The following is a 12,125-nucleotide window of genomic DNA, read 5'->3' as shown; positions in this document are numbered from 1 at the left end:
AAAGCAACAGAAATCCTCTGTCTCTGTTCCTTGAGCTGTGGTTTTAAATCCATGAGTAAACATACACAGAATTTCCACTCTTCAACTGTCAGCAAATGCTTCCTTCTCTCTATAGAAGAATTCATTTTTTTTTATTTTGCTGCTAAATCCAGGAGGCAAATGTTTCTGTGTCAGTGAGGAAGAAGTTCATTTTGTGATCTAAAAATCACAATTGACTTAGAATGTTAAAAGAGATATCGTAGAGGTCCATGAAATAGAGATGAAACAATACATTGGTAACCTCTAATCTCTCTTTGAAGCTTTGGTTTCATCTGGAAGAGGAATAAGGCCTTCCATAATGTAATTTTAGTTGCATTTGAGATCAGGTATGTTCAGGTTGGTATCATAGTAAACTAAAATCTTATTTTCTATTTCCACAGAAATCTTCAAAGGATGAGCATGGGAAATCATTCTACTATAACTGTGTTTGTATTGGAGGGATTAACCCAGCAGCCAGAGCTCCTGCTTCCCCTTTTCCTCCTGTTCCTGGGAATCTATGTGTTAACAGTCATGGGGAACCTGGGCATGATCCTGCTCATCACAGTCAGCCCTCTGCTGCATACTCCCATGTATTATTTCCTCAGCAGCTTATCCTTCATTGATCTCTGCTATTCCACTGTCATTACACCCAAAATGCTGGTGAACTTTCTTGGGAAGGAAAATTTGATCCTTTATTCTGAGTGCATGGCTCAGCTCTTTTTGTTTGTGTTCTTTGTGGTGGCTGAGTGTTACCTCCTGACTGCTATGGCATATGATCGATATGTGGCCATCTGCAGACCACTGCTGTACAATATGATCATGTCCTCTAGGCTCTGTTCCCTGTTAGTTCTGGTTGCCTTCATCCTAGGCCTTTTGTCTGCCATTGCACACACAAGTGCTATGATGCGACTGAGCTTCTGTAAATCTCACATCATAAGCCATTATTTCTGTGATGTCCTCCCCCTCCTCAACCTCTCCTGCTCTAACACACATCTCAATGAGCTGCTCCTCTTCATCATTGCAGGATTCAACTCTTTGTTTCCCACCCTATCTGTGACCATCTCCTATGTCTTCATCTTCTGCAGCATCCTTCGCATCAAGTCATCAGAGGGCCGGTCCAAAGCCTTTGGAACCTGCAGCTCTCACCTCATGGCTGTGGGGATCTTCTTTGGGTCTATCGCTTTCATGTATTTCAAACCTCCTTCAAGTAATACTCTGGAGGAAGAGAAGGTGTCCTCTGTGTTTTATACCACAGTGATCCCCATGCTGAACCCATTAATATATAGTTTAAGGAACAAAGACGTGAAGAAAGCCTTGGGCAGATTCTTGGTGTGGAAATAAGTCTTACATTTGGCAAATGGTAGATGTGAGAAGAGAATTGTTCTACTGAAAATATGTTCTTTCTATTTATTTTTACTTCACCCTTGTAATATGTCCTTATCAATATTTGTGGTTCTGGGGTTAACATCAGAGCAACCTGGGTATTAGGCAAACACTATATTTTCTGACTACACCCATATCTATAATTTTTAAGTTGTTTTACAATGTATTGTTGATTCAATTTTCCAAATAATGGAAATTATTTTGTAAAGCATTTATTAGTGCATTGAGAGCATCACTGATTATTTTTATCATATAAGTGAAATAACAATTCAGATTTTTCTCTAATGTCAGTCTTCCCCTCTTGTGTTCAATCATTGCTTATTGATATGTTTCTGTGTCTGTAGTTCTGTGAAAGTGGTGTGGTTCCAGGTATCCTTCCACTACATATGAATAACTATGAGTGGATATCTGTTGTGTAAGCTCAGTAGAAGTAGTCCTAGTTTCTTTTAGTTCATCAGTACAATGATTGTGTTATAGAGGATATACATATACTGCCTTTCTCCTAATTTCTACCTCTTGCATTCCCTCTGTCCTGCATCTGAAATGTTTCTTGAGCCTTAGAGAGCATAGTAGTACAAGTGACTTGCTTAAGTTTCAGATCTTATCTATCACTTATTCTCAGCGTCCCAGGCAGCTATGAGTCTCTACTTATCACTGTTCAGTGTAAATGGAAACTTCTCTCATTAGTGTTTAGAGGAGCTTTTTCCAGAGGGTATAAAAATAAATATTTAGAGAGCAGTTTGGAATTAAGTCTATTAGGATAATTGGTTATTTGTCATAATCTTTTTCCTTCACTCTAGATAATTACACAGGGTGCATGAAAAATACCAAAGTTCTCTGTAAGAAACCTTAGCATAAATCCAAATCCAGAGCCTTGCCTCAGAAATATAGAAATAATTTTAAAAACAGAAAATGATTTTACCATGTGATATAAGATGTATATGCAATAAGTGAAGGCATTAGGACACCAGTGATCTTTGTTAATAGATTATGGATTTACAAAGGATATTTTGAGCACCACTTAAATGAAATCCAACCCTGATCTCAGCCCTACCTTTACTGCACAAACAATTGGCCATTCTTAATTGATACCTCAATAAAAATAATGTTTACTTTTTTTTAGCATTAACTGTTAATGCACACTTATATCTATCACTAGGAAGAGGTGAGAATGTCACCAGATCAGTAACTGTTAACTATATAATTGAAAGATTTAGAACGTCTTTTTGGTTGTGAGCCTAGCCTTTAACTGCTGAGCCATCTCTCCAGCCCTAGAATGTCTTTTTAAAAAAGGTTAGTATCACTACCACCAAATTTGCAATAAAAGTTGCTATTTTGTGTTTAATGTATCTTATGGTCCACAGTTCCATTTTCTCTGGGGAAAAAAAAGTAATTTATTATGCTCTTGAATGTCTGCTGCACACTTAAAAATGCTTAAAATCAACATGATTATAAAAAGATAATAAGAAATAAAAACACCAAAATACTACAAAAAAGTGGCTTATTGTTGTAATTAGAACTAAATGGAACTCTTGGAAAGAGGTAAGAAATGTGTAATTATTGAAATTAAAAGGCAGATAGGAAAATTTTTACATGGATCTGAGGAACATATGGTGCCCAGAAGATTATCTAAAATAACAAAAGACAGTGATGTGTGTGTGTGTGTGTGTGTGATTGTGTGTGTGTGTGATTGTGTATGTGTGTGTGTGAGAGAGAGAGAGGGAGAGAGAGAGAGAGAGAGAGAGAGAGAGAGAGAGAGAGAGAGAGAGAGAGAGAGAGATCTGAAAGCTCCAGACAGAACTGGCAAGTCTTTCATTGGTTCATAATGGCCAAGAGTTACTCCAAACATTAAAAGGAGACACAGATTCACACACATGCTAAAAATAAACCTCAATTATACGAGGCTATATAAATATCATAGAAAAGCATAATATTTTGAAAGAAAATAAAGACATATACATGTATATAGAATTCCTGAACATTTTCCAACTTGCTACCCTCTTTTATGCCCCTCTCAACTTCTAAGAGAGAGATCCTTTCTCCTCTCCCCTTTCCAATTAGTCTCCCTTCCACTTTCATTTTTTTCTTTTATTTGTTTTCTTGATATAATGAACTTAATTGGGTTGTACACAGGCATATCAACCTAGAATCCTACACACATGGAGGCCGACATTCATTAATAATCATAAAATACAGACATTCTAATACATAAACTAGGGCATTTACTTCACTAACAAGACCTTCTCACTGAAACAGTGAACAGATAAGCACACTTTAGAAGTAGGAGCTAGAATGAATGAAAGAACATAAAACAACATGATATGGGATGAAGTTGATGAACATGTAGGTAAATTTAAAAAGGCATTTTCCCAAGAAAATAACAGAAACACCAAGCATATTTCATAACAAAGTGACATTCATTATCAGAGAGCAAAAATACACAAAAGGAGGTCGATTAGTGACATAGTAGTTTCTAACCTTTTAATTATTTGAGTGGAAGTTATGCACAGATTACTTTAAGCATTGGTAATTCAAGAGTACTCACAAAATTCAGGGAAGACCTCTTAAATGTGACAATTTCAAATGTGAAAAGAAAAAAGAAAATACAAACAAATCATATTTAATTTAATAAAAATAATGTAAGTGAAAAAAGCCTGCTGAGCAGAAAGCACAGTAAAGAAAACACAATATTACTAGAAGCTAAGATACATGAATAACAGTGACACAAATGAATGAAACAACTCCATTATTCACAAGACTAATATTTTACCACAAAACAACAATGTACTAATGTAAATGATGAGGAAAAAATTATAGGGTAAATAAATATTACAATAAAGTGGAAAATTAGAATACATTTAGAACTGACTCTGACATATATCCCCAAATTGTATGACACAGCTAAGGCAATGCTAAGAGGCATGTGGTGGTTTGAAAGAAAATGGCCCCCAAAGGAAGTGGCACCATTAGGAGGTGTGGCTCTGATAGAGAAAGTGTTTCACTATGGGGGCTGGCTTTGAGGTCTCTTTTTTTCTCAAGTGTGACAGTCAGTTGATTTCCTGTTGTCTGCAAGATGAAGAAATCTCAGCTCCAGCTCCACCTCTGCCTGCATGCTGCCATGTTTCTTGCCTTGATGATAAGTGACTGAATCTATGAAACTGTAAGTGAACCCCCTCAATTAAATGATTTCTTCATAAGTGTTGCTACTGTCATGGTGTATTTTCACAGCAATAAGAAACCCTAATTATGACATGGCTAATTTCATTGAGCTAATTTTCTTTCTAAAGAAAAAAATTCTGACTTTAATATGTTAAAATTAGATAGTAAACAACAGTATACAGTAAATTTTACTGAAATAATGATATAGTATTAATATTATTTAATAATAATGCTTTAGTAACAATATAATATTAAGGGTACTATATAATTTAAATGATAAATATTTAGGAGAAGCTGGACCAGGTGGCACATACCTGTACTCTTAGTTCCTGGAAAGGTAGAGGTAGAGGACAGCAAAACTACAAAGTGAGTTAAAGGTCAACTTCAACAATTTAGTTGCAGCCTGTTTCAAAATAAAAAGCAAAAGGAAAACTCAAGATGTATAAAGCTCAATAGAGAGCAATTGTCTAGAATAACCCACCTACATTCAATCCAGTGTGGTCAAGCAAATATATAATGTATGTATGCATGTATATATTGATAATAAAATAAAACATAGGAACAACAAAATTAAAAATTGATAATATTAATGACGAATAAAATAAAAAACACAACAAACTTAATAAAGTAATAATTGAGAAAATTTAAATTAATATTAAACTGGAAAAGGAAAGCACACATAGAATTAGCAGATATGCATCATATATCTTTAGGATATCATGAAATTGCAAAATACAGATGAGAAGGCAAATTTTTAATGAACCATTTCTTGTCAAACTATGATTTTAAATGGACTGAATAAACTTATAATCAACAAAGAAACAGATGGCTTAGAACTCCTAGATCTCAGTCTCATATGCTAGGCAAAGTTTTATATTGAACTTCTAATAAACTGTAAAATAATATTATTTCATGCTTTAAAAAAAGGTTGGCTATCTTGATACTTTAAAATAAGTTTGCCAATATTGTCATTCCTGATATCATATATAAATATACAAATAACATTAAGTGCACTGAGCATATTTCATTTGTAAATTTAGTAATGCATACATTAAGTGTGTGTATATATGTGTGTTTCTATGTATTCAAGAAGTAAAGAAGAGACATCCATGAATTAAAGAATTAAAGAAAGAAGAAAATGGAAATACATGGTAAATTTTGGAGTGAGAAAAGGGAATGGGAAATGGTATAATAACATTTTAAATAAAAAAAATAAAAATACAAATACAAAACTGTTGAGAGGACAGTTGCACACTGGAAGTCACAGTGATTATGAAAGCATGTGCAAGACTTGTGAAAACCCAAGCCAGACCACATCCTAGCTTGGAGAGGGGAGCTAAACTCAAACTCCTACCCCTAGCCTTGGAACTATTGGCAATTGTTAGCTGCTAGAGAGGGAGAGACAGTTTTCTCTTAGAATGTAGCACCTGATAAGTCAACCATACCAATGGAAGACAACTCATAAGATTATGTGTACATCACCAATTAATCTTGAGGTTGTAACAAACAAACAAACAAACAAACAAATCTGACACAAGGTTATGTCAATAGGAAATGAGGAGTCCATCTCAAAAGATTTTGAGGGGTCTGATTATGAACAAAACAGTCTCAAAGAACTAATTATTGATTTAAATTAAAGCTAAGCATGGTGGTGCATGCCTTCTTTGGAGGATGGGCAAGGAATATCATGAGTTTTAGGTGAGCTTGGAAAACAATAAGATCCTGGCTCAGAATATATTTTGTTTCAACCAAGTAAGAAAATATGAGAAAGGGATACTAGGAGCAAGATCTCACATATTTTGAGTGGCCAATGGTTTCACACAATGTTAAGGATTATGTGGATCTAGGTCATAAAGCAGAAAGTTGGGATTTGAACAAGTAGTTTAAACTAATTAAATTCCTGAGGCAAGTATTATCTCACAGGGAAGGATGCTCTAATTACATTTAGTCTTTTAGCAATAGTAGTTGAGGCACTATGTATCTCCACAGATGCTGTGATAGAAACATATAGACCAGTGAATAGGAAAATCTATTATTCCCGAGAGAGTAAATCCCTTTAAGACTGACTGCCATCTACTAGAGTAGAAACCAGATAACAACAAAAATAGATAGATAGTTAGATAGATAGATAGATAGATAAGTAAATAAAAAAATTGATAAATTCTAGATTATTATCTGAAGACAACATGGGATATATTACTGAGTTTTGTTAATAGTGTTCAATCCCTGAGGTAGTGAAATGTTACTGAGATCATTAAAACCCTTGTTTGCTTTCTTTATTAATTGTGTATTACACAGGGGGCAAATCTTCAGAGTTTGTGCACCTTTGGGAATGGATTACTTGTGTATTTCTAAATCCAAGATCAACATTTCCAAACAATATAGGATCTCTGTGTTTGAAGCAAATATCTTAAGGTAAGTAGATTCAAATTTCTCAGAAGGGTGAATAAATTTTGAATTATATCTGAGTGGTACAGTTCAAACAGTCTTAACAATAATTTGCTCATCCATAATGTAGTTTCACTTTACTAACCATAACACTTTACATATCATACTTTTAAAATTAAATTAAAACCTACACTGTCTCATTTAATTCTCTAAAGGAATTCCACACAATATATTTACTGCTGAGGTAATTAATATGTAGTTAATGACTAAAATGAAGTAACCTAAAATCTGAAACCATGAAGAATATTTCCACAGTGATGTTAAAATTCTTAACACTATGCTATATCATTTGTGATATAGCATTTTTTAGATTATATTCACTTACTGTTTATGTGACTACAACCACAACCATTGCATAAAAAACCAACAACTCTAAAATCATAGCATATCATGGATTTAACATATTGTCATTTGCTCATTGTCTGCCTGATTGTACACCATTCTAGTCATATGTATAAAGTGAGGGCTTTATAGAGATTATTTCCATATTTTATGTTAACAGAGGAGCAACACTCCAACTTATATTTTCACTTTAGACACATATTTCACCTCTCTCAATTTCTGTCTTTATATCTCTGCCTGTCTGTCTGCATGTCTGCCTGTCTGTCTGCCCATCTGTCTATCTATCTATCCACCTATTTATTTACTTATCTATCTATCATCTATCTATGTATCTATCTATCTATCTAGATACATAGATAGATAGATACATGTATTTAAATGCTGATTATTTCATGGGAAACTTAATAGACCTTGTGAGCATCTATATTCTTACATATTGAACATTATTTTAAATAATGTGTTCTATTTACTGCCATTGCATATTATTGAACTAAAAAGACAATAGAATTGTGGGTGCCAGAACAGAGAGGGGGGAAATAAGAGCCAAAAATCAGTATCTCATTCTCTACCTACAGAGAGCACATGTCCTATGCAATTGGATATTGCTTATTTTCACTTACATTGTTTATAATATTTTATTGCCAGTCAAAGATTGCATATATGATATCTTATCTTTCTCATCTGTGAATTCCATTATGGTTTACTTAAGTAGGAACTTTAATATGTCAGGCTCTCCTTGCTCTTTGAGATGACAATGTCAAAACACATTCATATAAATTATATTTACATGAACTATTTAGAAATACCTGTCTACTCTAACACTACCAAATTTTCTGAGATCTAGATAAATTTGCAGTAGGAGGACTTAATGATGTTACTGATTTTTCAATTGATTTAGTAGCTCCCTTTCTTTGTTGTTAAGCTGCCCTTCTAACAATACTCAGCTGGAATTAAGCACTTTCATTTGTCTCCCTAAATCTTTCTAAGTTTGCTCTTTTATTTTGACCTCTTGCATTTGCAACCAAAGTATTTACTTAAAGAGTAGGATGCTGCTGGGCATTAGTGGCCCACGCCTTTAATCCCAGCACTCGGGTGGCAGAGCCAGGCGGATCTCTGTGAGTTCGAGGCCAGCCTGGACTACCAAGTGAGCTCCAGGAAAGGCACAAAGCTACACAGAGGAACCCTGTCTTGAAAAAAACAACCAACCAAACAAACAAACAAATGAGTAGGATGCTAAGAGTGAATAAGCATGAGTGGGTAAGAGAATGAATCTTAGTACTTGGATGTTATGATCTCTATATTGGTTTTGTATAGATATTTTCTGATACTGTTTTCTAACCCTGAGGTTTCAACTCACTAAATAAGCATCTCCAAGTAAGGGAGATGTTCCTGATCATCTTCTATTGGGCTCTGCCAAAACATGCAGTGATGGGGTTTGTTTGCTCCATCACATGAGCAATTGAAACCTCAAAATCATCTCTAGTTTATTTGGATGACTCTTCCTTACAAAAGGAAATCCAGCCAGTAATTTTTGCACCTAACCAAAACTGTGGTATCTATTAAGTGCCAAAAGCTGTTGTATGCCTCTTTCTGCTGTGCTGCATGGAACCTTTCTATCGGTATAAATTAAAAATCTCTCAGTCTGATTCCTATGGTTAAGTGGTGAAGTTCAGAGCATCCATCTGAAGATACTCCACTCTAAATAGGACTGAACACCTTAGTAACTCTTAAATTATCCTAAAAGTATGGTCCTTTTTGTTTTGTTTTCTGAGATAGGACTTTGCTATGCAGCCCAGGCTAAAGAATCACTTTTTTTTTTCATGATTCAGATTCATTACTCTATTCTTGAAAGTAATATCCTATTGTATCAAGTGCAAAAATATCTCTTCAAATCTTGTTCGAAAATATGCAGATACACTGAATACTTTTAATAAGTTGTAGAAGGATTTCAAAAACATACTGAAACAACTTTCTCTACTCTTTTTTAACTTTAAGAATGCTTTAAAATTACAAAATAAAGGTAAGATATCTATTGTAAACATGAATGTTTTCTCAATTTATTTGTCTCTTAAATTTGTAATTTAAAGTCATCAATTTTCTGACATATTTTCTCCTTTCGTAAATTTAGAAACATTTTATCTTATTATAGTAATTTGATGTGCATGGATGTTTTGTCTTTGTGTATTTCAATGCATTATTTGCATGCCTGGTGCCTGCAGAAACCAGAAGATGAAACTCTGGGACTGGAGTTGTAAATAGGTGCAAGCATGCAGATGGGTACTAAGAAATGAACCCAGGTCTTCTGGAAGAGTAGTCTGCACTTAACTGTTGTGCCATCTCTGCTGCCTGAAGGGACTGTTTCAATACAAAATTACTCAATAAAAATTATAAACATGAACTTTTTAAAACCATATATTTCAACTATATTTGAACTTTAGGAGATACTAAACAAAAATCAAGAAAGCATGCCATTCTGATCTAATAGATTAGAAAGAAAGGTCAGCAAAAAGTTGGCTTCAAATGTTGCAAGGGAAAAAAAAGCACATGAAGGAAACATTGATTTATTGGTGTTTTAGATATTACACCTGGAAGTCAGCTCTGCTTTGATCTTTCAAGGACAGTGCTGGGCTCAGCTATACTTTATGGTTCAACAACATTAACATGTTTCTCTTTCTTACATCCATACCAAGAAGAATGACTTAATCTAGTCTAGCTTTCTCTTCTGAGAAGAGATGTGATAGATTGCAAGTCTAGGGTAAATAGACCAATTTCTATAATCTTTTATTTTAAACACAGACTCGCTTTAATTGTGTCTGTGCTCCCAGCTTTTGAGAGTCACTTTATTTTGTGGGAACTCTCAGGTTTAGTGATTGTGATTTTGACTCATATAAAGAGAATCTGAAAAAGATTGTTTTTAGATTTTCTAAGCTATAATTGAAACTAAAATATCACAAAGTTGATGGTTCCCTTGGCATGTACTCAGATGAAAAGGATAGGTAGTCGTATTTTAATTATACAAATACAATAATTGGTCTGACTGTGCATATTGTTATCTGAAGTACTTACATTGTTAAAGAAAGGGAAATGCTGTCATTATAATTTAATTTCACAAAGTAAAAGAAGTAATTTTAAAATCTGTTTATGAAGTACACAAAGGTAAGGGGAAATGGGGTTATCAGAGATGCAATCCATCAGTAAGATTCAGAAATTAATAGTGACCATCAACCTTTTCTCTCCATTCTCCTTATAGATAATATTTTATAAGTACTGGCTACAATGAATGATTCTTCAGTGACTGACTTCATCCTTGAAGGGCTAACAAAACGTCCAGAGCTTCAGGTCCCTCTGTTCCTCCTGTTTCTTGTAATATATGTGATCACAGTGGTGGGAAATTTGGGCATGATCATTCTAATCACCATGAGTTCTCAACTTCACTCTCCAATGTATTATTTTCTTAGTCATTTATCCTTCATTGACCTCTGCTACTCCTCTGTCATTACACCTAAAATGTTGGTGAACTTTGTGTCTGAGAAGAACATCATATCCTTTTTGGAGTGCATGACACAGCTTTACTTCTTCCTCATTTTTGTCATTGCAGAAGGCTACCTCCTGACAGCCATGGCCTATGACCGCTATGTTGCCATCTGTAGCCCACTGCTTTACAACATTGTCATGTCCCAAAGGGTCTGTTCCATAATGATGGCTGTGGTGTACTCACTGGGTTTCTTTGGGGCTACTGTCCATACCACACGCATGACAATGTTGTCCTTTTGTGGGTCTCATCTTGTCAGCCATTATTTTTGTGACATTCTGCCCTTGTTGTCTCTGTCTTGTTCCAGTACCCGTATCAATGAGATACTGTTATTTATTATTGGTGGAATTAATACCCTAGCTCCTACACTGGCTGTCATCATCTCTTATGCTTTCATCCTAAATAGTATTCTTCGCATCCGCTCCACAGAAGGACGTTCCAAAGCCTTTGGTACCTGTAGCTCCCATATTATTGCTGTGGGGATCTTCTTTGGGTCTATAACATTCATGTATTTCAAGCCACCTTCCAGTAATAATATGGAAGAGGAGAAAGTGTCCTCTGTGTTCTATACCACAGTGATCCCAATGCTGAATCCCCTAATATACAGCCTAAGGAACAAGGATGTAAAGAATGCATTGAAAAAGATGGTTGGGGGAAGGCAGTCATCCTAAAATTGAGAGATGAAAACAATGAAAGATGAGATATCCTTGGCATTTCTTTGTATATTTTTCTTTCCTCCAGAGAAAACAGTCACCATTGTTTGAGAAATGATTATTTTATACTTGAGAATATCTGAGGCATGTTTGTGCATTATCAAGTAATATAACTTACTGATTGATAATGAATCCTTATAAATGTTGAAATGGAATAGAAATTGATGTGAGAGGAAGGTTTGGAACATTGTAATATTTTGATTATAATAAAAATAGTGCTCCCACTGGCTGGAAATTAAAGATATCATTGCTACATTTGAAGAAATGTCTTCCTGAATGTTCTTGTCCCTTTATTGCCACAAGATAGAGGCTGGTGTTATGCAAACTCACAGCAAGGGATGCCAGCACCTGCTAGAAGCCCAGAGCTATTTGTATATCTCTTCTCTTGTTGCCTGTTTGAAGAGTGTGAAGTGCAGTCTAAGCACAAGTTTAGGTCAGTTAATTTAAATTTTAAACATGTCTCTAGAACTGTAGCTTAAGAAGTTCCTGTAAATTTAAGCCACCACATATAAGGAAGTCATTGCAACAAC

General features: G+C 34.8%; 2 protein-coding genes across 2 annotated transcripts; both read left to right on the top strand.

Annotated features, from left to right (window-relative positions):
- Window positions 1-429: 429 nt before the first annotated feature.
- On the top strand, window positions 430-1,359 carry LOC114691243 (olfactory receptor 8D1-like). Its single transcript, XM_028866504.1, has one exon. The coding sequence runs from the start codon at window positions 433-435 to the stop codon at window positions 1,357-1,359; it is 927 nt and encodes a 308-aa protein (XP_028722337.1). The 5' UTR covers window positions 430-432.
- Window positions 1,360-10,614: 9,255 nt separating this feature from the next.
- LOC114691244 (olfactory receptor 8D2) lies at window positions 10,615-11,553 on the top strand. The gene has a single exon (XM_028866505.1). It carries the CDS (start codon window positions 10,627-10,629, stop codon window positions 11,551-11,553), a length of 927 nt encoding a protein of 308 aa, XP_028722338.1. The 5' UTR covers window positions 10,615-10,626.
- Window positions 11,554-12,125: the final 572 nt, after the last annotated feature.

The sequence above is a fragment of the Peromyscus leucopus genome, chromosome 7 (assembly GCF_004664715.2).
Source record: "Peromyscus leucopus breed LL Stock chromosome 7, UCI_PerLeu_2.1, whole genome shotgun sequence".
NCBI lineage: Eukaryota > Metazoa > Chordata > Mammalia > Rodentia > Cricetidae > Peromyscus > Peromyscus leucopus.
This window is presented reverse-complemented; position numbering and strand designations above follow the sequence as displayed.

Excerpts from the sequence above, each read along its gene's own strand:
- LOC114691243 (XM_028866504.1), top strand. The coding sequence starts at position 433 with ATGAGCATGGGAAATCATTCTACTATAACTGTGTTTGTATTGGAGGGA.
- LOC114691244 (XM_028866505.1), top strand. The coding sequence starts at position 10,627 with ATGAATGATTCTTCAGTGACTGACTTCATCCTTGAAGGGCTAACAAAA.